Below are 25,975 nucleotides of genomic sequence, written 5' to 3'. Positions count from 1 at the left end.
AGAAGAAGCTTGGCTTAGATTCCTTTTCTTCTCAAAGTAAGAGTAAGATTTTACTTTACTAGCATAGGTAGAGGTACTAGTTAAGGCTAAGGTGGCGGTGGCGGTCAAAGTTATGGTGCATATCAAAATAGATGGGAAATCCTGAGGAAGGGGAAGCCAAAGAGGGCAAGCTGCAAGTTTGAATCGACAATGTAATTCTAGTGATAATAGAAGGTAATGTTGGTAGACACAATATTCTATGTATTGTAATGTTGGCATATGTTTGGGCACAAGGTAGTATATTTGGCAATGCATGTGCAGCCCATTGTGTTTGGGACTCTTGGTATTTATGCTTGTTATGCAAATGCTCTACACACTGCTGGTCATGAAGAAAAATGCAGCTAGTATTGCATGCTATGTATAGGAAATCGTATCTTGGTATGGCTAGTAGTATGCAAAGTCCCTTGCACAATCACATTGCAATGGTCCAAAGTGTGCAAACATGAATGTTTACTAACACATCTAGTGCTCCTAGCATGTCAAGTATATCTGAGGGGATAGTTAGCAGCAATGTGAAAGTATAGAGGATCTCTATGCTCCAAAGGAAAAAAGTCATAGAACCTAGTGTAGGTTTTGGGGCATGAAGAGATAGAGGTAAACTGTGCATGTGTTTCTTGGCAAAGTTTTAGTATTGTTTCGCCTATGAAAGTATTCAAATGGATGGAGGAGGATTACTTCGCCAATCATCCTTAGTGATGCACTTTATCTTGATGTGTTTCAATTAGGGTCGATTTTGGATCGGGCTCTTCTAGGCTCAGCAAAGCATAGAAGATCTTGAGTATTGCATGATGCTCAAGGGGCACGTTGCACCTCCACTCTTCTAAGTTCTAGTGATGGATGGCTTGGCCATGTAGTGGATCTTGGCAGCGATGCGGAAGCGTGGGACCAAGACTGAGAGAGAGAGTGAACACAGAGAGGAGAGAGAGAAAGAGACAGTGGAAGATGAAGATCTGCTGTATAAGGTGTGCGGTATACAAAGATATGCAGATATATACACGGGCGCAGTGCGCGGGACTGCGTGTCTCCACCTCGACAATGCAACCTGTTGTCCACCTCGAAGTACGCTGCAGTCTGCACGAAATCTGCAAACTTTTTTGCTATTTATAGCCGACGGTCTGCACATTGTTCCACACTTCTGTTTGCAGATTTCAGGCTGTAGATTCGTGCAGACTGCAACGTACTTCAAGGTGGATAGTAGGTTGCATCGTCGAGGTGGAGACACGCAGTCCCGCGCACTGCGCCCGTGTATATATCTGCGTATCTTTGTATACAGCACATCTTATACAGCAGATCTTCATCTTCCACTGTCTCTTTCTCTCTCTCTCTTCTCTCTGTGTTCACATTCTCTCTCAGTCTTGGTCCCACGCAACCCTCGAACAAGCTGTCCACGTGACGCCCTCCGAAGTTAACCACAGTTAAGGTGACCAAACCGAGCATACCATAGCTCGGACTGTGTCTGAGAGGTAAGAAGAAGAGTAGGGAGAGCGGTAGAAGACGTCAATTTGTAGATGCTGTTCTCCTCATATCCAGATGAGAGAACCTTCCAGGATCCACGATCAAGGACTCATACCGAATCACTGTCAAACTCCACCAAAAGGCCGAGTGAACAAATATTATGAACCGAAAGTAGATGATACCCTAAACCTGGCACATGCAAGACCTCTGAGGTATGAGTACCACCACGTCCATCTGGAATAAGCTGCATCTCACCCCGTCCTGCAATAGACACCGAAGAGCTATCTCTGATGAGAATCTGCCCATGCGAGGGGTGCAACTGGGCAACACCAACTAGTGAAGAAGTCATGTGCTAGGAGGCACCACTGTCAACGATCCACTCTCGAGCTTGGGGAGCTGTCATCGCAGTAGCAGAAGCCTTCGTTGTAGAGTCCTCAATGACTGCTAGATGTAGAAACGCAGCTGATGAGGGTGCAGCCACCGCTCCAGAATCCTTCGAGTCCTTCTTGTTGGTGTCCTTCTTGTCTTTGTCGGGGCAATCCTTCTTCCAATGGCCGGTCTTACCACAAATATGGCATGTGGATTCTCTGTCCTTGTTCTTCTTTGACTTGTTGTCCTCCTCTTTCTTTTGATCCTTCCCCTTCTTCTGAGAGGCTTGACCTGTCAAGGCTTCCGACTTGGAAGCATGTTGGCCCTTCAGTTGTTCCTCGTGGTCCAAGACCATAGGAATCAACTCTTCCCACCGAAGAGTAGACTCACGCCCCGAAGCAATAAGGGCGGAGTAGAAAGCACCGAATCGTGGCGGCAACTGGGATAGGAGTGTGATCGCCATGTCTTTGGAGGAAATCGGCTTCCCTGCATTTTGAACCTGCATCTGAAGCTGTCTAAGCTTGTTGATGTCCTCCCGCAACGAAGAAGACTTGTTCACAGATAAAGTCTGCATTTGCACCTCCAAAGAAACCCGCTTCATAAGGGTCATCCGGTTATACATCTGGTCAAGCTCCAGCCATATCTCCTGAGCCACCGTCAAGTGCTCGATGTGAGTTGTCATGGCTGTAGTACAAGACAGAAAAAGAAAAGAACGAATCCAGGCATTCAGTTTGTCCCAGTGAGACTGGGCCTTGGCCAACTCTGCACGAGTATCAGAAGAGAGTTTGGATTCATCTCTCACTGAGGGCCGGTCAATCTCCTCCTGTACAAGCTCTGCCAAATCATAAGACTCAAGGATGGCCAACATCATCACGCGCCAGATGCGGTAATTGTCGCCATCGAGCTTTTGATTTGAGGGAAGAGCCGGTAAAACAGGCACCTTCCGATCCAAGATCGTCTGGAACTTCAAGTCAATCTCTGTAGACATCTTCACTTGTAATGCCTGTGCAAACGCAAAAGCAGCCCCCTCTGACTGTGAAAATGCAGCATGCTAGGGCTCTTTCTTCCACGTCCCGAACCTTCTTTACCCGCTGGAGGTGATGAAAAAGTAAAACCTGCACTTGAAAGCTGAAAACACAGCCTTCCTCCTCTTCAAACAGCAGCAAACAGCAATAAATCCACCAATTGGACTCTTTTCCCGCGCGCCCACACTCGCTTCAGCCTTGTTCCGATGCGCAGCCCTCCCGCTTGCCCTCGAACACTGGAAACGCAGCCTTGTGTCGCGATGGAATCTCCTCTTCAGGCAAGTTCTTCACTCAGTCAGCCCTTCTTCACTGCTCTGATACCATGTCAGAGTGCAGCGATGCAGAAGCGTGGGACCAAGACTGAGAGAGAGAGTGAACACAGAGAGGAGAGAGAGAGAGAGAGAGTGGAAGATGAAGATCAGCTGTATAAGGTGTGCGGTATACAAAGATATGCAGATATTTACACGGGTGCAGTGCGCGGGACTGCGTATCTCCACCTCGATGATGCAACCTGCTGTCCACCTTGAGGTACGCTGCAGTCTGCACGAATCTCCAGCCTGAAATCTGCAAACAGAAGTGTGGAACAATGTGCAGACCGTCGGCTATAAATAGCCAAAAAGAATGCAATAAAAAATGGCAGGTCGGCTGCATTAAATGCAGCCGACTGGTACAGTCCGACCAGACTGCCACGTGGCTGCCTGCGCCGCTAGGAACTGATAATCGCTAACACTTGGATGTTCCTTGTTTGTATCCAGTATTTGTATGGAGTCCATGGAATAAATGGAATGTTCACTTGGATGTGATGTATATTTGCAAGGCATTTATGAGACACATGGATGGTATATAATGTACATTTTCAAGTGATGCAACAAAAGTACATTTGCATGAGTTGCATTTGGCTTGTAGCTGATATATGCTCTACATGAGTATCATGTTGCTATAGCCTATGAGATGTTGTTTATGCTTATTTTGTGCATTACAATGCCGTGGCCATCAAAACAGTGTTGGGTTTTGGCATGTGGACACATTCTTTATGGTTTTGACTGAAGTTATGATTCATATATGTGAATCATAATTAGTGAGTGGAATTTTAGATAGGTAGAGGGCATGTGCATGGTTAAGTAATAGCATAGTTTCCAGGAACGGGGAACGGGAACGGGAACAGGACCCCCCGGAACGGGGGGAACGCCCAAAGTTAGGGAATGGGAACGGAGAGAACGGCATATATATATTATATATATATATAAAGAGAGAGAGAGAGAGAGAGAGAGAGAGAGAGAGAGAGAGAGAGAGAGAGAGAGAGAGAGAGAGAGAGAGAACCTCTTCACATGATGGCTTTGTGTCATCATGTATCTTGTAATCCAGTAATCTTGTATTTTTTTCGTAATTAATACAATTACCTTTTACGAAAAAAAGAGAGAGAGAGAGAGAGAGAGTCAACACTTAAGTCTTAGAAGTTAGAATCTAGAGAGATATATCATATTAACCATAATTCGTGAAATTAGAGACATAATAATCAAGTTTCAACAATAATAAAGATTCAAAACATTGTAATAAGCAATGGATTGTCGCATTCATGATTCAACATTGTAATCAACAATGTTGCATAAGTCCAACAAGTTAACATTGCAAAGACACAAAATATGCACTAAACTTTAAAGTCTAAAGATCCAAGTTACAAGAGCTCAAATTTCCAAGTCAATACTCTAAAGTTCTAAAAGGCTAGCCGCTAAGTGCTCTGATTCATGGAAGATGGCTCCATTGTGCCTGAATGCTCATCTTGCTAAACAACATCCTTACCATCACCATCACCATCACCATCGTCATCTTTTTCCCAATGTATAAAAGAATCAGCCTTTGCAACTGTTGTACGAGCTAGCAAGCGAAGATTGGAGCTCACATAAACTAGGTCATTCACCTTCATTGTACCAATACGATTTCTCTTCTTTGAGTGAATGTGATTGAATGAGCTCCATAGTTGCTCTAAACAAGAAGAGCTAATTGTTTGGCTAAGAATACAAATAGCCAAACTCTGTAACTCTTAGAGCTTCTACCCCGTAGTCCTCCCATCATAAAGCAGCCCCAATATTTGTCCTGTCCTCTAGTGCATCCTCTGTACCAAATATTCCTAATGTTTGCCAATACACAAAGAGCTGATTTTTAATTTTGCGTTGCATTTCATGGCCAGGATAAAGCCTTGCAAGCAATGTGTTCCAAGCATTGACCACCTCAAGGTCTCTTTCTTGCATCTTTCCTTGAAACTCAGGATCAAGCACATATGCTGCAGCATGCATAGGAGAGTCATACTCATTCCATCTGCTGATGCATAACTCCTTGATTTGCTCATACCTGTCTGCATTTGGTTCCAAACTCTCCGACCTCTCAATCATGCGATCCATACCTTCATAGATCTTCCCAATGCATGGATCCATGCCATCTGCAAGCCTCAACATGTGCATAATAGGATCAACCATTTGGTTGGTGCGATTTACTTCATCCCAAAAATCTCTATCAGAGACATATGCATTACATAACACAGCAGTAGCAGTGGCAGCCCCAGTGCAATTTTCATACTCATCACTAGCAAATAGCTTCCTAATTGCACCTTTGCAATAGTGCAATTGATCAAGCATAAGAAAGTTTGCAAATCGTGTATCCGAGTATTTGAGAAGTTCTTTGTTACTTCTTTTGCAAAACTCAATATGCAAGTAGTGATGATTACATATAAATGTGATAATCTTGTTGCCTTTTGCAACAAGAGATGCAATCCATGGCAAGTCCCTAATATCCTTCAACAAGTTATTCAAGCAATGCGCCATGCATGGACTAAAGGTGTTATGTGGATACATTGCCACAAACTGCACTACATTTTGTGCCCAACAGCCTGCACTGTCTCGTACCACTCAGATGCTAATACTTTTGTACTCTTTCTAGCCCTGAAGCATCATGACTACCAATGAAGTATACATCCCCACGAGAATATGCGACGACACCATGTATGGACCTATGGCGTGTGTCACTTCATCCATTTGCTATCAATGTCACTCCATTTCTTGCCCATTGATTGCGAATATTTGTTGTTGCAATCTCTATGGCTGCTTTCTCCTTCTGAAGCAATGTAGTCCTGATAGTTTTTAATGAAGGGGGACTTATATGTGGGTCCATACTCTACAATCTTTGTCACCATATTTAAAAAATAAGGTGACATGGCTGATTTGAATGCAATATGGTCATGGTAAAAAAAGCGTGCCACTGCTGCATCTGTTTCCTCCTTTTTCTTTGGTTCCCATGAAGTGTGCAATGAACTTTGTCTAACACCACGACATGCTGCCACTGATGGCCCACGAGAAGGCTGCGTAGCCACTAATCGTGGTGGTCTTCTGCATGAAGCACCATGCCCTGTTGGCCTTGGAGTCCACGTTGTTGGATCCACTGCTATATTTGACGTCTTCCTGGCATGTGAATTCCCCATAGAAGTGGCTATGCGGTCAAGTAACTCCTACCTTTTCTCAATTGATACATTAGTGCAAAAACGCATCTCTTTCCCCTCCTTATGTAGAAGATGGGGTCTCACTTTATCAGCCCCACTAGTGTGAGCATAAGTCCAAAGTTTGCATTTCCAAGGGCGAGCTCCTCCACCTCTCAATGGCACCCGTGCATCTACCTTATCCCGCCATGACCAAGTAGTGCTTCAACTTCGTCCAGTTGTTGACGAAGTACCTGCTGAGAACGATGAAGATCCCATAGATGTCAATGCTGCCATCTATATAAAAGTGACAAATAATTAGTAAAGTTCAATGAAATTGCAGAAATTTGCACCAAAATTTCAACATGCATGTGTTAAATGTTTGCTAAAAATGCCCGAACTTTGGTGCTACTTCAGCCTGAATTCCTTTTATTGAAAATGCCACAAATTTGGGGCATTCCAGCCTGCATTTCCTTGCTGAAAATGCCCCAAAATTTGGCGTATTTTCAGCTCCCAAATTTGGGGCAATGACTGATTCAAAATGCCACAAATTTGGGGCATTCTAGCTTGCATTCCCTTGTTGAAAATGCCCCAAAGTTTTGCGCTTTTCAGCTCCCAAATTTGGGGCAACGATTGATTCAAAATGCCCCAAATTTGGGGGCTCTTTTAGATCTTGGGATGATGGATCCCAATGCCCAAATTTGGGCCCCAATCCTTGAGAAAGCCCCAAATTTTGGGGCAACTGCTGGCAACTGATCCGAAATGCCCCAAATTTGGGGGAAATAATGGTCCTACTGAACAAAAATCAGTACTGAGTAGAGAAAGACTTCGGTCGGTGCTTGATGCGAGATTCCTCACCTGATCACGGGTGGGAGTGGGGGGGCAGACAGGTGGGAGAGGCAAGCGCGAGCAAGCAAGTGGGGTAGGTAGGGTAGTAGGAGAGGTGGGGCAAGCGGGAGCAGTAGGTGAGCCAGGCGGGATACACAGGCGAGCCAGGCGAAGAAGGTGTGATGGCGGGAGAGGAGAGGCGGAAGTCATCGGGCAGCAAATCGCGACCCTAAACGGGCGCCAGCAAACAAATGACTTTTTTTTTTCTAATTTTCATTGTTGAAATGGCCGTTCCAAACAGGGAACGGGCCTGGAACGGATAGGGAATGGTCCGGAACGGGATGAAATGGGACATGGAACGGGCTGGAACGTTTCGCCGGCGTTTCCTGGGTTGGGACCTCCTGGAACGCGTTAATCCGTTCCTATGCGCCGGAACGGCCGTTCCCTGTTTCTATGAGTAATAGATGCATATGTTGTTTGACTATGATGCCTACATGTATTTCAAATAGTGGCAACAAATGCTTTTAACAAATTGTAGTGCAATTGATGGTGATTGCAAGGATTTCAAGGGGGAGGACTGCCACAAAGACTAGGATTTTTGATGCTTTGCTTAGCATTTCATTTAGTTATTTATCAAATGTGCAAATGTGAGAAGCATAGATGTTGTGCAAGTATAGGTCAAGTACTAGTGGATGTTTGGTGTGAGTTTTGGCCTAGGACATTTAAGTGGCTAATAAATATCATTGATGACATTAGGGAAAAGGAGGGACCTATTAATGTGAGAAGCACATATGTTGTGCAAGTCAATTAATTCACAATGATATGTCAAGGACCTTGAGATATCAGTGGGGGTCAAAGGCAAATACAGGTCAAGCACGAGTGGATGTTTGGTGTCAGTTTTGGCCTAGGACATTTAAGTGGCTAATAAATATCATTGACGCCATTAGGGACAAGCATTAAATAATGAATGCATTAATGCCAGTTAAGGGACCTATTAGTGTATTGGACCACTTGACGGTCAAAATGGCCTGGCCAATTTATGGCTGCTACCTAGCAAAACTTGCCCATGCAATTGAAGGAAAGGTTGTTAGAGACTGGTGGAGGTTCATTCTAGCCATTTAAGTGGATTGTGTAGGCTGAAAGAGGAGAAGAGAGTGTTGTCCAAGCAAAGTCAAGGTAAATCAACCAACCATAATATCCTTAAGTATCATCATCATCATCTCTTTGAAAATTATTGTGCATTGGTGAGTCTCTAGTGTATACTTTTAGGTCTACCTTGGAAAAGATTTTGACACCCTTTCGTATCTCAAGAATGTACTCGATGTATGTTAAGGCTAGATGGCTACATGTTTAATTTACAAAACTACATCTAATGTTAAGAATTATATATTCTAGATATAAGAGGTGGAACTCAAACTTTTGACAAAAACAGCCTTGGCGTCAACATAAACTCTAATGATAGGCTCACACCTAAAAGTGGTCTTTTGAATATCTACCTCAAAGACGTGTATTTTATGGCACTTTTCCTTAAGATCCATCTTGAAAAAGGGTGTGGCATCTGTGAGTCTCTCGATAATGTACTTGAGGTGAGAAATAGGGTGTGGGTATGGAGCTCATGTGCGATCAATAGGCTATGGTGGATGGAACTCCATTGAGAGAGAGAGCAAGAGAGAGAGAGAGAGAGCTCTCTTGGAAGTATACACAAATTGAAAGAGAGATTGATAATGATAAATGAGATGAGTGAGATGAAAGTACAAGTGATACGGCCGAAATATATAGGCCAAGGTATCCATCCACACCTTTGACTCTTATTTAATGCTTAGTGGTGTAAAATGTGTTCACACCTAAACACACAATTTTATATACAATAATGTGTGTTTATACACGAGGATAAATAAATCTAACAAATCCCCCTTCGGGTCATGGGTGATTGAACCCGTGACATGAAACATACGAAAAAGGAAAAGGGAAGGTTTAACCTTGAAGAGGCACTGTCTAATCCGGTACAATGATTCTAGAAAAGGAGATACATAAGTAAGAGAGGTGCAACATGAGGATGATCGTGACATGGTCTACCGAGAAACTTAGGGACCCCAAGGTGCGTATGCATGGCTCAGAGGTTGATCAAAAGCCAACGTGGCTTAGAGGCTGTAGGCACATGACCAGAGGTCAAATACTTGGGTATAGCTCTCGGGATCAACTTAGAAGTCACATGGGACGTTGTTACAAACCCCCCTTGAAATATAGCTCCTTTGTGAATTGAAAGGAAAGAAAATAAAGAGAAATACAACTCATTTTGGATTAAAATCCAAGTAAAGAGCCCCACACAATTATTTACTATTTCTTTGATAGAAAGGTCTTAGTGTATGCAAGACATGGTGAGTGTCTAATTCCAACCATATTTTTATAATTTTAATTTTTAAAATGTTGTTATATCTTAAATTATTTTTATTTTGTTCTTTAAAAAATTAGAGATATAAAAATTCCCCCTCGATGTCCATCTGGAGGACAATGCGGTCCATGTTGACCACTTGTGACAGCATCGCCAAGCACTTGATACTTGGTGAGCCTTTTTTTTCCTAATGTGAAAAGGGAGCACTCAGTCGATCTTCAATGCTTCGTCAACTCAATGGTACAAGGCTGCAACACCAAAAGCCCCAAATTTCGTCAATTTGTAAAAAGCCCCAAATACATATGAATTCCTTGATTAAAGCTTAAAACCTTAATAATTAAGATTTTAATGAGAACCTTATGTTTCCTAGGAGTGCGTGATGGGCTTAGGTGTGGTCAATGTGGGAAGAAAGATGACGTGACTTGCAGGTGTTGGGATAGGCACTGTGGACAAGATAGGCAGATGATGATTGCTGCAACATCACTGAAGACGAGTCTACTGGAGATGATGGCACATGACAGATCTGACCTCACAAGTGTTCACTGCAGGCTGGGTGGAAGTAGCTGGAGGGTGTCGGTTGGCAGGTGGCACATTCGATGGGTTAGAACAAGAGGGTGTCTCAAGGCACATTCAATAGGTCATATTAGGATGAGTGAAGCACGGCTGGCTGACTGAGTGCGCAACCAGCGTAGTTGATGATGTGGTAGAGAGGTTGTGGGATGAGATTCGGCAAGGCTAGAACATGGCTGTAGCGAACAGATGTTGAGTGGTAGGCAAACAGGGCAGAGCTGCCATGGCAGCATTGATGTGGGCCGGTTGAGGCATAGGCTAAGATGGATGAATCATGAGATAACAAGTGGAACCCACTCTAATACCACCATTGGGTATGGAGCTCACGTGTGACCAGCCGGCTATGGCAGATGGAACTCCATGGAGAGAGAGAGAGAGAGAGAGAGAGAGAGAGAGAGAGAGAGATACACACAAATTGAAAGAGAGATTGGTAATGATAGATGAGACGAGTGAGATAAAGTACAAGTGATAGGGTGTGAATATATAGGCTGATGTATCCACCTACACCTTTGACCCTTATTTAATACTAAGTGGTGTAAAAGGGGTTCACACCTAAACATGCACTTTTACACACAATAGTGTGTGATAAATAAATCTAACATAGGGAAGCAGTACTTTATGGTCAACTTATTGAGAGGTAAGTAATCCATGCATAATCCTGCAGACCTCCTTTCCTCCTTGGCAGAATATATCTGTGTTCTAAGGAGTGAGAAACTAGGCCTGATGAAGTCTTGACCGAAGTAACTTGTCTAATTGTCAATCCAACTCTTCATTCAGAACCTTGAAGGATAGTGGGGAACTGATTGGGAGGCTCCACACAGTACCATGCCTACAAACAACTTTGTCCTAGGAGTTTGTATGCGATGTCATCCTTTAGATGTCAACCCTTAAATTGTTGGAGTGATCTTGCATCTCTCCAATGATTGCCCTAGACTAGAGATTCTAATTGCAGAAACCTGCAAGTGATGCACTTTCTTAGATCCCTCTTTGCTTATCAAGCCAAGATAAGGAGTAATTAAAGATAGCTTTCTTTCCAAAAAGCTAAAAACCTAAGAAATAATAGATTTGATGAGTTGAAAATAGCTTAGAAGCTAGCTGGTGTGTTTCATCTCTACACACATTATGATTGACATAGTATTAGGGTGCCAGCTCCATTCCTGTGAATAGTGAGGTGGTTTCCATGGTGAAGAAGTGGAGGACAGCTTGCTGTCTTTCAGCATCTTGCTGCCAGGAAGATTGCTTTTCCTGCCACAACCTTCCTCCCTGTCCATGGTGTGTTTGCAAGTGTGACACACGCACACACACATGTACACAGTTATATAGAAGATATATGTTACTTCTTTGCTCTATCTCATGATTTCTGAAACTTTATTTCAATAGTTTTCTTGTAAATGTCTCTGTGTGCTTGGCTGCAGGTTCACTGAGAGAGTCCATTTTAAAACTGAAAGAGAATGGAGCAACAGCATATATTTTGGATATACGTAACAATAGGTGGGTTTTGCTTTGTTATTTATGCCAATATATCATGCGGTAATATAGAGTGATATGCATTTTTGACCTTGAGGTCCTGCTGATAGAGAATTCTTAGTCTCGGTCTTGTTCTATGGTTTAGTTGGGAACCCATTTTACCTGAATCCAGTTCAAATTGTTCACTCCATGATTGTTTGTGTGTGACTATTTGCAACTCATGTTCAAATGAAATCTGCATTTCTGCTTTGGTCCAGCTTTCAATGGCTTTGCTAACTCATATATTTAATTTGCTATTGAAAATGCTGTGTGCAGTGGGGGCCTTTTTCCTGCTGGTATTGAAATTGCCAAGCTATGGTAATTCAAATTTCCATTTTCCTAGTTATTGACTTGATGCTTTGTTTTCAACCCTTTTTCTGCGATACATATAATCCAAAGATATGTTTGCACTTGTTTTAGTTGGCACAAGTAATGGGCGCCACTTGGCAAGTTGAAGAGCAACCCATATTGCATATATACATATATAATCTTTGGCTTGATTCTGTGTGTGTGTTTGTGTGTGCACCTGTCCTTTTCTTTTTTTTCCTTCTGAAAAATGCATGTCTCTTTTTTAAATATTGTTGAGATAAAGAATAATTAATGTACAATTGACCATTTAAAGAGCATAAAGAAGCCATATGCACAACCCAAGAAACAGGCAAAGCAGCCACACAGTTACTAGCAGAAAAATGACACTCCCAAGGCAGGTCCAATTGAGAAAACGGCATGTGTTGCCTAATTTCCTCATCCAGTCTAGACCACACCAACTTGCCAAGGCACTAAGTCCTCGAATCACAGAAGTGGTATGAGTTGCCTAATTTCCTTCTCTAGCTTAGAACACACCAAAAATCACAATTTGTGCTAGATGTTTATGCAAAAGAAAGAAACTCTACAAAAGAGGGTGGGGCGGGATGGAATTAACACCGACTCTATGTTCAAATGAAAGAGAAGGTACGATGTCAAGTATACATGTGGGCCTACATCCACTTCTGGAGCCGCCTCCTTTGTTGAAACTAGCATGTTCAAATTTGTCATGATTTGGATTTTGCACACTAGAAAGAGAAACAAGGAAGGATTTTCTTTCATATGACTCAAAAGGGTTATGCAAACCTAACACGAGGCTTGGCTATGATGAAAAGATGGGTTGCCAGTCATCTTGGATGTAGTATGTCCTCCCTGAGTGGAGAGGTGGCCATCCTCATCATCGAACTCTGATGATGCTTCTAGTTTAAAGAAACAAGAGTACAGCTGCAATATTTTATATGCATGAATTCTCTGAACTGTACGTCCTTGATATGCACGAGTTCTTTGAATTCCATGTCCATCATTTGCTCTACATCTGGAAAAGAAAGTGAAAAAGATGAGCCTTTGTCCTTTGTATATTTCACACAAATTACACCTCCACAGTACTGCAGGATGCTCTTTAGAAGAGCATCGGCTTCGATACCATGTGAAGATATGCGGGGTTTGCATGGAGAAAACATAGAATGTACGAACATGACTGAAACACAAAAACTCAGACAAAAACAAAAAAATGCTAACAAAGAAGAAAGATAACTCTAGAGCAAATGAATGAATGTTGTAAATGATGAGTGTGTGTACAAGATGCTCTGTCCGTCATTTGCTCTACATCTGGAAAAGAAAGTGAAAAAGATGAGCCTTTGTCCTTTGTATATTTCACACAAATTATGCCTCCACAGTACTGCAGGATGCTCTTTAGAAGAGCATCGGCTTCGATACCATGTGAAGATATGCGGGGTTTGCATGGAGAAAACATAGAATGTACGAACATGACTAAAACACAAAAACTCAGACAGAAACGAAAAAATGCTAACAAAGAAGAAAGAGAACTCTAGAGCAAATGAATGAATGTTGTAAATGATGAGTGTGTGTACAAGATGCTCAAGGGCGGAGTTTTCCAACAGCGGATGACTCTCATGGGCAGAGGGAGTAGTTACTGTGTGAAGTCTATGGGAGATGGATCCCGATTGTTATGACCACTAGTCAGAGCTGAGATGATGCTGAAAATGACGCGGCAACAGGCTGGAAAACCAGAATGCAGCAGTCTATGAGGCCGGAATGGGTGCACACAATAGTGTACTGCCTGAAAATGAGAGCAATTGGTCACACCCAGAAGTCTAGAGCTGGCGACACCTGGGAGAGGGAAGTTGGATGCTGGACTGCTTCACAACTGTGAAATGGAGACCTAAAACTTATGGAGACAATGCTAAACAGCTGGGCCGCCTCCTGGAATTAGAACACAGCAATCTAGAGAAGGAGTGATCAAGTCATCAGCTGATGATGTGGTCACTTAGCTGTAGAGGCAGGTGGCAGCAGCCAGAAGTAGAGTTGGCAGCCATTGGGTTGTGGAGACTGGATGGAGAAGGCTAGAATGGGTGAATCGGGATGCTAAATGATTGAGCACACCATCTACATATAGATGGGGAACCAACCAAAGTGTGGGAGTTTGCTTATGGGATAGGAACTATTTTTAGCATTAAGTTTGAGTTTTGGGGTTTTTTTTTTCAAGTAAAATGTGGCTGATTATATTACTCAAAAACACTGATTACAACAGAGTGCTCATGCTCAAAGACTAGTTGGAGTTGATGCAAAGTCACCAATACATCATGTATACAAGCCTCTCAAGGCGGTTTGGGGGGGATGTGAGCAAGAAGCCATGGGGGGGGGGGGAGGGGGGTATATTGCCAACTGGGGCTGCTTGCCTGCATCACGAAGAACAGACCCTGGCCGCCCCAAGTGCACATGAAGTGACCTCGAAGCTCCTGACGAGCCTTGGACTCGCTCTGCACCTGATCCCATCGGCTGTGGAGGGAGTGGATGATGGAGGTCCAGAGCTTTGCTAAGGCCGCATGTGCTAAAAGTCTCTCTCCACCGAAAGCCTCTTGACACCGTGCCTTCCAGATATGCCATCCAATAAGACTCCCTGTGATCTCCCATACCTCCGAGTGGTCTGTTGTGGGCTTCAGTACTTGGCGGATGGATAGAGCCTCCAAACTGACCATTGTGCACGACCCTGCCTCGATAATGAATATCATGTCCTGCATCCCGGCCTCATACAAAAGGTGACGGCCCTGGCTGACTGCCTGCCAACAAAAAGCTCTCCATGAGATACACCCAAGGCTGGGTGCTATACGACGAAAGATGCAGCATGCTCCTCTCGACACGAGCTGCGCCTCCTCACATGATCAAAGGTAGTGGTTTGGGGTTTCCAGAGGCTGCTGTGTGCAGCGCTTACAACCTCTCTCCTTTTGCATCTGGGCAAGCCAATTTCCCACCGCCAAGCCTCCATGTGCCACCAGCCATAAGAAATACGATACCCTCCTCGGCCTCCAGCTATCCCATAGGCGGCACCAGAAGGTCCGTCGGAAGGGCTCTGTGATGCCGTGCTCCGCGCAGTGCCTGCTATGTGACGGTGCCCAGTCCATATCCTCTTGCATCAGTACATGTATGCCAATCCTGGCAGTGTACTCTAGGAACCTGGGTGGCTTCCTGGCGATTGTAGATGCTGGCCATAGCCACACTCCTGGATCCCACTCTAGCCCATCAAGTGGTTTGCCCTCCCAGATCCAAAGGCGCCACTCCCTAAGCTCCTTCCAAAAAACATAGGGGTCCAGTTGCCATGTCTTCCCCTGAAGGCCCACCACCCGAATTCTCCTCCACGAAAGGGCGGAAATCCCCTCATCTTGTTGCCCTTTGTCAAGGGCCAGATGTCCCCCCTCCTAAACAACGAAGAAAGTCCCTTGCGGGGCGCCACCTACTCTACCTACCACCTGAAGGGGAATGACTGGTGGTGAAAACCTAGCTGCCCATATCTCCCCAAACTCTATTGGCTCTTGTATCGAGGGAGCAAGCCACTCTGGAGGTATTGCTATGTCTATCTCCCTTCTCCTCAATTCCACTCCTCTTTGGCAGCCTGATACTCGCTGTAACACCTCCTTGTCCGCCATCCTGTACACCTCCCGCCATGTCCTTATAGTACGAGCCGGGCCGGCCTCCCACCCAGCCCACTAGATGTGGGGGTGCTCACCTATCTGTGCCCCTTCCCGATCTTTGATCTGGGGGTTCCAGATCATCGGCTGATGGGCTATTTCCTTTTGGCAACGTGGGGGGTTCTAGATTAGGGCCTTATGGAGGCCCTGCCACACGTGGAGTAAGCTGCGAAGGAAAGGCGATCTGGGGGGGGGGGTGATCTGGGCTGACGTGAAGATCCATGTCAGGGTCGGCCTCCACTCACTGCCAAGTCTCGGTCTACAGTCCTGAAAGCCCTCTTGCAATAAGACCTTCCAGGTCTGGTCGCCTAGTGTGAGACCACGGACAACTAGCTTGCCCAAGAGGGCCATACTTTGATATTTTGGGTCTATGATCCCAAGTCCTCCCTTTGACCTATGTCTAATGATGGTCGCCTACGCCACCTTGGCCTTGGAATCCTTGGAACCATCAGACCTTGACCAAAGGAAATTCCTCACTAGGCGGTAAAGTTGCACTACGCACGATGATAAGAAGTACCAACACGAGGCGATGTACCAGGCCGTCGCTAGGTGGACTTGGTTAACCACCAGGGCTCGTCCAGCTAGTGAGAGGCGAACCGTGCTTCATTAGGTCAGTTTTCTCCAAATAGAATCAAGGACAGGAAGAAACTGCTGGGTAGGAGTGATGTATTGTCCCACTTGGAACCCTAGGTACCGGACGGTCTGCCCTCTGCTCACCCATCTAAATCCCAGGTGGACGCTCCACTCCGTGCTGGAGTCGGGGTCTGTGAGGAAACCAACTGACTTTTGCCAGTTGTTTTTTGCTCCCGCTGCAGAATAGAACACGTCAAGAGCCAGCCTCACTCTCTCCAGCATCAACTCATCATCCTCTATATAGAGGGCTGTGTGATCTGCGTACTCTGAGTCTAACAACTCAGTCTCCTCTCTCACGGGAAGTCGGAGGCCATGTAATCTGCTCACACGCGACCTAAGGAAGTGAGACATCGCCTCTGTGAAGAGTAGAAACAGGTATGGGGCCAGGGGGCAGCCCTGTCGAACCGATCTCTCCAGTCGAAACTCCTCCCCTTGCCTTCCGCCTATGAGAACCCTGCTAGTGGCTGATCTGTACAGGGTGGAGACCCCACGAATCCAAGCTTGGGGGAATTCCAACCTCACCATGGTGCCCTCTAGGAAATCCCAATCCACTCTGTCATAAGCTTTCTCGAAATCCAAGAGTAATACGGCCAGTCTCTACCCACTGTGTTGAGCCCACTCTGTTGCCTCAAAGAAGGTAAATACATTGTCTAGGATGCTCCTACCTTGGACAAAGTGTGTCTGTGTGTCATGGATGATATCTGGAAGCACGGGGCATAGTCGCCTACCAATCATCTTTGCCAGCGCCTTATAGGCCACTGACAATAAGGTGATCGGTCTCCATTGGGAAAGCTCCAACCGGTCTCCTCCTTTGGGAAGAAGACTGATAAGGCTTGCCGAGAGACTCCGTGGCATCTGTCCTGAAGTGAAAATATCTTGGAAGGCCATCAGTAGGGGGTCCTTCACCACTTCCCAGTAGGTAGTGAAGAAGGCCTTAGAGAGGCCATCCTCCCCTGGGCATTGCTGCCCATCTTGTGTATGGAAAGCCTCCTCTAGTTCCTTCTTTGTGAAGGGGGCTGGGAGGGAGCGTCCCATCTCCTCTGTGACGAGGGACAGGATGTGATCCCATACCTGTTGTCTACGCCTCTGTCCTCTAGTTGAAGCTATCTCCTACCGGAAAAGGCGCATGTAATAGTTGGTGGCGATCTCCATCACCTCATCTGGACTAGAACGGGTCCTCCCATACTGATCCCGAAGGCTGCGTATTTACTCTCCTGCGGTGCGAGGTTGGTGCACTTGGAAGAACTTCCTGCACATCGTGTCCCCCTTCTGCGCCCAGAAGGCTGTCGAGGTTCCGAAACAGAACTCCGAGCACCTGTCCTCTAGGCTAGCAATGGCTGCTCGTGCTCGCACCTGCTGTGCGTGGAGGGTGGGATCCCCTGGTGCCTCTTGCAATAATCTTTGTGTGGCTGCAAGGTCCCGCGGGAGTGCTCTCTCCTTCTAGCACTGCTGCCTGGAGTGTATGGCTGCCTCTTGGCAGAGTTTGCTCGACTTGGCTAGGACCTGTGCAACCTCCTCTACTATCCGGTCCCTCCTGTCCCATTCTTTGGTCCAAATCTGCTCTATCTGTCTCGTCACCTCCTTCTTCCTATAGATCGAGTTAGGGATTTGACAGGATCTTGTGTCTAGGGCAGATGTTAGGGGGTCAAGTGCCAGGAGAACCGGGCAATGATCGGACAATGTGGTGCTTGCCAACTTCTCAATCTGGCCTCTACGAGAGCCTCCCCACTCTCCCACATAAAACCTATCCAACCGCTCCAGCAAGACTCCACCTAGCCGCCTGTATCCCTAAGAGAAGTCCAATGACCTCTCCCTCTTGTGAAACACAGGGTCTCTCCAAGCATCACGTGCTCCGACTGCAAGCAAAAACACCTCCCATGCCTCCTGCTCCTCCCCAGCCGTGCCCTGGTAGTTTTTGCCTCTGCCCTGCTGGTCCTCCAAAGCCTCTAGGTTGTTGAAATCTCCTCCAAGGATCCAGGAGTCCACCTCTGGGAGTCCATCTGCGATCTCCACTCAGAACCTGCTGCGTGCCCTAACCTCCATAGGGGCATAGACATTGAGGACTCCAATGCACGAGTCCCCAATATCCAATTTGATCCATAGAACCCTTCCTGCCACTATTGTCCCATGGTCTCGTACACAGGCGGTGAGACTCAGACCAATAGAGGTGCATACGCCTCCACTCCTGCCGTGGGCACCTATGGCGTGCTCCTAGTAAGTGTGCGAGCTGCCCGGAAGTACCTTCCCAACCCACTGGGCCTGGGTGGGGGTGAGCTTGTGCTCCTGCATAAGCAAGGTGTCGATCCATCCGGCAAGGGCAAGCTGCAACTCCTGTCGAACAATCAACTTCCTGGAACCACGTGCCCCACTGTAGTGGTGACTATTCACATTGTAGGATGCAAGGTGTAAGCTCATGGGGAAACTTGTGACTGACCGAACATGCATCTGTCTGGTGTGGATGCTGCTGATGAGGAGGAGAAACTTTGAGGCATGCAAGTGCGCTTTGCCGCCGGTCTAGACGGTGAGCTCTAGTCCCCCCTAGTGGCCCTCGGCCGGCGGACCATAGGGGTGATAGATGCTCCAGGTGGTACTATCAATGCATCTATCAGCCATGCTGAGAGTTGCGACTCTGTACATTGGTAGAAACGGGCCGCCTGTGCCAGGGGCCACTCGATCACGTCCCTCGGAGCTCTCCACTGTGGAGGGGTTCGAAAGATAATGCTCAAGTGTGGGACCTCGGTACCAGCCCACCAGTTAATGTCCATCATGTAACCAGGCCACTGTTGTGCAAACAATGCTAGTCCTTCATCTCCCATCCACTGGGAGTTGTGATCCGCCACCTGACTCTTCAACTCCTCCTTTATCTGTGTAGTCGTCCACTCCCCTGAGTAAGAGGACTAAAGAAAAAAGGCGTAGTTTGGTCCATCCGGTGGTGCTAGTAGATGGACCTTGCCCCTCCTTGACTTAGGAACCATGAAGATCCCCACCTCTAGAGGTAGTGGGAACTCTCCGCGCTCCGCAACTCTCAGGTAGGACCATGGGCCATTGCCGAAGAACTATTGTGGCAACAGCTGTGCATGTCTCGGGAAGGTGTGGCAGGTGGCAAGGGCGGATGAGCTGGTGGCTGTACTCTTTCTTCAGCAACTGGTTGGAGGGAATTGTCCTACCCTAGTGGATGGTGGATGAATTGTATACTGTACCTACTTAAAATCATTACCCTGTCCATTAGTTTCAGCACCAAAGACAGGAGTTGTCTGCTGAACTAGAATACTCTGCATTTGGGGAATCCTTGATAACAATAGACTGAAGTCATGTGGGCCTTCTTCCCAACCTCATTCGGATCTCGGATCAGTGTATCTTGTTGCCTACCCTTTGCCAGCTTAGAAGAATCCAACAATGCTACAAACTTAGGATTCATCATAAGCTGGGAAAGTGTCTCCATTCCATTAGAGAGCTGAGTAAGCCTGTCAATTGCACTAAGCAATTATGCTTTGAATAGAGCATCATCATCTGCATCAGCCCTCCTCCCTAGATTCTGAAGCAACGCCATCTATTTGATCCCCATGCACCAGAGGATCAAGCACTAATCCCTCCTGTGCAAGTGTGCCAACAAGATCGTCTTCCTTCAGAAAAGTCCTTGCTCCATTCCCTTTGAGACATCGTTCTTGTTTGCTTTTTTTGTTTGGATGGATTGCAGACTTGAGTGGTTACACACCGAGTACGGAAGACTTAAGGTAGTTGGTAATGTCTTGACAATGGAATCATGAAACTGGCTTCTGGGTAAATCAAAGGGCAATGAATCGAACACTTAGTGTTAAACAAAAAATTTCAGCACCAAAAAAACAGAGTAAAGTGGAGCTAGATGCCCGAACACCAGGCCACAAAGACAAATTGGCTCCAAAGCTTGGGATCCTCGCTGTGTTTCTTTATCATTACTAGAAGATCAGTACAATTGTTCACAAATCTGTTGTGCTTTTGCAAGCATCTCCAAATGCTCTCACCATATTCTGAGACTGAAAGACTAGGTCTGGACTGATGGGGGTGAGATTCCATGCAGACATGTGACAAATCTCTCCAATAATTCTTGAACCTTAGCAAAACTGCTTGAATGAATCCTGAAACTGCATGGACAACTCACAGCTTTAACCTATTGTAGACAGCTCTGTCCAGCAGCCAGATGCTTTCGCCCAATAGCCAGATGATGTCACCCAACTGGAAAGATCTTCATCCAGCCTTCAATAGCTCTGCTTGAGCCCTGGACTGCTTTGCCCAGGGTGCTTTCAGCATTGTCAAGCCCCGGACAACTTGATCAACAGCTGGGACTGCTTGATTTGCAGTGGGCACTTCACGATCAGCACTTGCAGGCAATGCCTCCTGGACAGCCACACCCTGTCTTCATTGTGAACTCTACAGGAGAAAAACTGCATTCTGCATTTCTTTTGTGGTTCAAGCTTTTCACTGGGCTAATACAGCTTTGCAAACTAGTAATTAAATTAAATATAATACTTTAATTAATCATCCCTTAGTTTATTACATTAGTTTTTAATAAAAAAACGAAAACTTTGTTTAATTTCTTGCTGAGGAATTAATTAATGTGTGCATAAAATTCACACATTAGTTGGTTTCGTTAATTATGAAATACTTGGACCTGTCATTGAAGAATACCAACCCCATAACAACCTTACTTAGATCCTTCAGGGTGAGGGGTGTCTTCATCTTAGATTACTGCTCAGCTGAAAAAATGAGCTGCTTGAAATCGGTCATTAATTCCTTACTTGTGGTTTACTATCATTTACTCACGAGTTGGGGAAAACATGTGATTCAGGTATATTATAAATGCATCATGCCTCTGTAGTTCGTCAGCTATGGATTGACTTTCTATGCCTTCACTCTCTTAGTTGATTGGCATGTTTGTTCCTTATGCAAGTTCTTGATGAATTTTGGAAAAAAGCCTCTTCATAGCTGGCATTTGTATTGCATCATACTGGACTTTGATGATTCAGCTGAATTATATGTCTGGCTTCATATATACATATACCTTGATGATTGGACAATTAGCATTGTTGAATAGGATTTTGTAGACCCATTAATTTTTCTCTGTCACTTGTTGGACGTGTGCATGCTCTTATTGCTTTGAACATGTGAATGTGCATTTTCTGTACCAAATGACTATTTGCAACAAACAATAGTCTTTTATGTAGCAAAGATATATCATTTGTCACCTAGCGCTTAGTAGTTACTACAGATTCATGAGTTGGATGCAAACACTTTCAATCAACTAGCCTTTTTTTACATAGGCTTCTAGTTTTGACACACTGTGCACTGTCTTCTTTACTACCTCTTTTAAGGACAACATTATTATGAGCTTGTAATGCTGTTTTGATTATGAGCACCACAATACATTTTTGTGTATAGTCTTTTGACCTTTTGAAGATGTTAAATGAAAGACTCTCTCTCTCTCTCTCTCTCTCTCTCTCTCTTCCCCCGCCCCCCGAGCCCCCCTTCTCCATTCTGAAACACACACATATTTCTTTTCCTCTTCAAGCCCTTTCTTTTTCTCTTTCTGAATTTGTTCAGGCTGGAGAAAGGTGTGATTGTATACATTGCTGACAATATGGGCATAAGAGATATATATGAAGCAGATGGGAATGAGACAGTCGCTACAAGTGAGCCACTTGCTGTGCTGGTAAGTATTGAAGTCAAATATCATGCTGTACATGTGATCTTGTAAGCAATGGCCTTGTCAACCAAGGTCAATCATGAACTCATTTAAAAGACTTCAAGGGTCTGCGTTTCCAAGTAATGATGGTGTTGATGATTGCTACAAAAAGATCAATGGAAAATAATATGTAACTCATTTAAAAGACTTCAAGGGTCTGCATTTCCAAGTAATGATGGTGTTGATGGTGTAGAGAGCATGTTTCTTGTATAATTAGTCGGCTACAAAAAGATCAATGGAAAATAATATGTAACTGTTAACAACTGTGCACCAATTATAGGATATATGCTTTATTGCTAGTCTAGGTGCAAGATATGTGTTTTTTCATCAATGCTATGTCTGGGAGTAACTTCCAAAAGTTAGCTCAATCTCAGTGTCATTTAGCTAAGTCAAACTTAGATAAGGGGAAAAAGAACTATTTACTGCAATCTCAAGATCCATAGAGGTGTAGCCATGTGAACCTGGGCATGGTTCGGCCATCCAAGGATGATGGACCAAAGACTACAAGCACAAGGCTAGTTTTAACTGCAAGTGTCAATCATGGTTGAGGCTGAGCATAAGCAGTCTGGCACAGATAAGCAATGATGTACACAACTATTTTAGGTAGAAATGGCGAAGGTCTGTCTAGAGAAGCTTCAGATATCATTTGGAATCATCTGAGGGCTGAATGACTCCCCTTTGCCACCACAAGTTATCTAGGACCTTACCAGCTAGCTGCTCTAAACAGTGTATTCAACCAGTGACCACCATGCCCTTTTGAGGTTGGATTTCTTGGGACAGGGAAGGAGCATTGGCAGAAGAATGGGAGGTGTTTACGTCTAATGTCACTTCCTCATATGCATAACAATCATTTATTTGGGTATTGCAATGCGAAGTTTGAATCAACAAGGAGCTGAGTTTTTGTAGAGATCAATCCATAGGAAAGTGTAAGCATAGATCTCTTGTTCTATCTTGGTGTATTGCAGTAATGTTGTGTTCCTGTTTACAACAAAAGGAACAAATGTCAAATCAAAGAGCTGCACGTGAAGTAGAGAAGCTTGCTAAGGTCAGAGGGGTGCAGGCCGTTTGACTCTCAAGCCCATTTGGTGGGTTCTCAAGTGCAGCCAGCTGGAATTAGCAAGGAGGCTAGTGTGAAGGAAAGCAGGCTGTTTGACTCTCAAGCCCATTTCGTGGGTTCTAACGTGCAGAACTCCAGCTGGAACTAGCAAGGCTAGTGTGAAGGAAATGTTGAGTCATCTTTGTAATAAGGGCTTCAAGAAGCCAAGTCCTGACTCCTTATATGGCAGTCTGAGGTACTTAATTAGTTGGCTGACTCAAAGAGTGACTGCCTTCTGTCCTCAGATTCTACTCGCAGGTTTGTGTTGAAAGACCCTTGAAGAGAGCTGGTGAGAGAAAGGTGAAAACTGGTAAAGGATACTGATATAGAGGAAAGAAGGGGTGAGAAGCTCAGGCAAAAACACTGAATAAAGGTGGAGAGGGGGAAGGAAAAGGAGAAAAATTGAGTAGCTACAGTTAATGTGCAGGCATGGTCTAGGTGGTTTGGAACTGGGATTTTGATTTCTGTAAGTAATTGAACTGGTTTTGCAAGACAATATACTAAAAACCAGTGCTCTGCCCATTACATTTGTTGTAGAATGTGTCATTCGCAGGTTAATAAGGGTACTGCAAGTGCAAGCGAAATTTTAGCTGGTGCTCTGAAAGACAACAAAAGAGCAGTAATTTTGGGAGAGCCAACATTTGGCAAAGGGTATTTAACCACACCTCACAAAAAAAGATTTACAACTTTCTGTTTCAGCCGAAGTATTTAAGTGCAGACTTCCGGGTACCAACAAAATATCTGCTCTTTTCCTTGTTTTCTTTTCTGTGAATTTGTGTAAACTCACAACAGAGTTTGGGTCTTTGCAGAAAGATACAGTCGGTGTTTCAACTTTCAGATGGTTCAGGGATGGCAGTAACGATTGCCCGATATGAAACTCCAGCACATATAGACATAGACAAGGTAATACCGGGGTGCTGAATTTGTAATTTGATGTGACACACAAAAATTGCCTGTTTTGGTTGGGAGGGAGGGGGAAGGGGAAATGCCACTGTTTAATCAATTTATGTCAGTCCTCAACGTATGGCATCTTCTTTGCACTTAACAATTGAATAGGGTGGGAATCGAATTCATCTGACACCGATCATTCTTCATTCTGTGGCAATCATAAAGCTCCTGTGGAGCCATGAAATACTGTGATTCTTCTCTGAGCCCAAGTTTCTGCTGCTGCTTAGCTGAGCGACCTGGCAACTCACTTCCACCCCTTGTCTCTATCCAAAGAAGACATCTTTGTAATGCCAATGTAGGTGCAAAAAACTGCAGTGTTGGTGGTTTAATTCAATGCAATGTGCAAGACTGGTATTGCTCTTCCCTTTTTTCTTTTGCTGGTGCCCATATTATGGCTATTTTAAGGTAGACAGTTAGTGGGCAATCCAATTGCATGGCATGACCAATCTATGAACTTTATTTGCAGTAGTCTGACATTGGGATTTTGGGAAATCCTGGCTCCATTTTTTGGAGAAGGCAATTCTATCTTGAAAAACATGACTCCTGGTGGGTCATTGCAAATTGTTGCCATAAAATTTTTATTTAATGCCTGAAAGGCCTATTGAGGTCACTAAAGCTGCATAAAGGAAAACTCTTATCTTCATCTTTTCAACCTTCACGAAGGGAGTCATTGTAGCTGGAGACCCCCAATGAAGGTAAATAGGCCACAAGCATTCAAGTTACAAAGGGGTGTCACATTTGGTGACTGTGTCCATGAAATGAATCTCACAGAAGATATAAAAATCAAATACACCATTTGCAGGTACAATTGAATCATCCTCAAGGGGGAGACACCTAGCATCTGATTCCTCCAAAAAGTTAGTCACCAATCAAATGTGTTGGTCTGTAGTGTGGTACACATGCATGGCATGTGAACAGCCTAAAGCTGCTCTTTGGCAAAGAACTTGGAAAGCAACAGTTCATTCTCTATATTCTGTCCTACTGTTCCCACTAGATAGGCCAAGACTGTAATCCTCATTACTACACACACTTTTCATTGTGTTTAGCTTCTAACAGAAATTTTCAAATCTATCAGGAAGAATAGTAATTGGGAGCTGTGTTCATGTTTTTCTTCTTATTCTGTATCTCAGGTAGGGATAACACCAGATCACCCACTACCACCTTCTGCTCCTCTGGACAAGGACAGTTTTTGCAGGTGCCTTGTAGATTCTTCTCTGTCTTGTCACATGCTTCCATCGACCTTTTTCAAGTAGTTTTCCCATCGATCCAGTTATTCAAGAAAGAGAACCCGTAACTCTACGATGTCTATCCAGCCATTTTCTACATGCTTTCTGATACAAGAACTATTCATATGGAAGGAGCTTCAGAAAAGAATCTAATGATCTTTTTGTATATTAAATTCTACATGGGGCATATATGTATTCATCCATACATTTATGTAGGGCAGAGTCCTAGCAGGGGACTTGTTAAAGACTTGGTATATCAATTGTCCTCATTGGATGACAAGTGTGCATGCCTGATTGTTGATGCATTTATGAATGGTTAACCCATGTGATGATCCCCTGTACCGTCTCTTTGGCTGGCTGTCTATTGAAGACAGCAGTAGCTGTCTACACATGTGAAGCCTCTCGTGTACTTTAGCCATAAATAAAATGCACCTTTGATGATCTAAAAAGCTTATGCAAAGACTTTCCGATGAAATCCATGCGAGTAGAAGGTCTGTTCAGTGTGAGTGAGAGATCAGACTTTTCTTCGGATTGAGGAGGGATTACTGGATGTGGGTTGACATTCTTTTAAGGAGTCAGTGCTAATTTTGCTTGCTTTTACACTTTTGGCATTTCTTATGGAGTTTAACTCCCGAATTTGGGGGTGTTTTTATTCCAAGGCACTAAATCCCTCATACCATCCATCTCCAACTC

General features: G+C 44.6%; 1 protein-coding gene across 11 annotated transcripts in view; it reads left to right on the top strand.

Annotated features, from left to right (window-relative positions):
* LOC148010631 (carboxyl-terminal-processing peptidase 2, chloroplastic-like) overlaps positions 1 to 25,742 on the top strand; it is an 86,701-nt gene extending 60,959 nt beyond the window's left edge. For 5 of the 11 annotated variants that reach the window (XM_087671887.1, XM_087671893.1, XM_087671891.1 and 2 more), the window contains 6 exons: positions 11,560 to 11,635; positions 11,927 to 11,968; positions 21,871 to 21,979; positions 23,662 to 23,759; positions 23,918 to 24,011; positions 25,187 to 25,742. In XM_087671887.1, the coding sequence (XP_087528013.1) occupies positions 11,560 to 11,635; positions 11,927 to 11,968; positions 21,871 to 21,979; positions 23,662 to 23,759; positions 23,918 to 24,011; positions 25,187 to 25,309 (542 nt within the window). In that variant the 3' untranslated portion in view covers positions 25,310 to 25,742. The other 6 variants (XR_015689532.1, XR_015689531.1, XR_015689533.1 and 3 more) reach the window with 6 other exon arrangements.
* The last annotated feature ends 233 nt before the right edge of the window (positions 25,743 to 25,975 follow it).

Source organism: Lygodium microphyllum, chromosome 29 (genome assembly GCF_053477565.2).
Source record: "Lygodium microphyllum isolate KBCC chromosome 29, Lygodium_microphyllum_v1.1.10, whole genome shotgun sequence".
Classification (NCBI taxonomy): Eukaryota; Viridiplantae; Streptophyta; class Polypodiopsida; order Schizaeales; family Lygodiaceae; genus Lygodium; species Lygodium microphyllum.
Note: the sequence above shows the minus strand (reverse complement) of the source record. Positions and strands in the feature narration are given on the sequence as shown.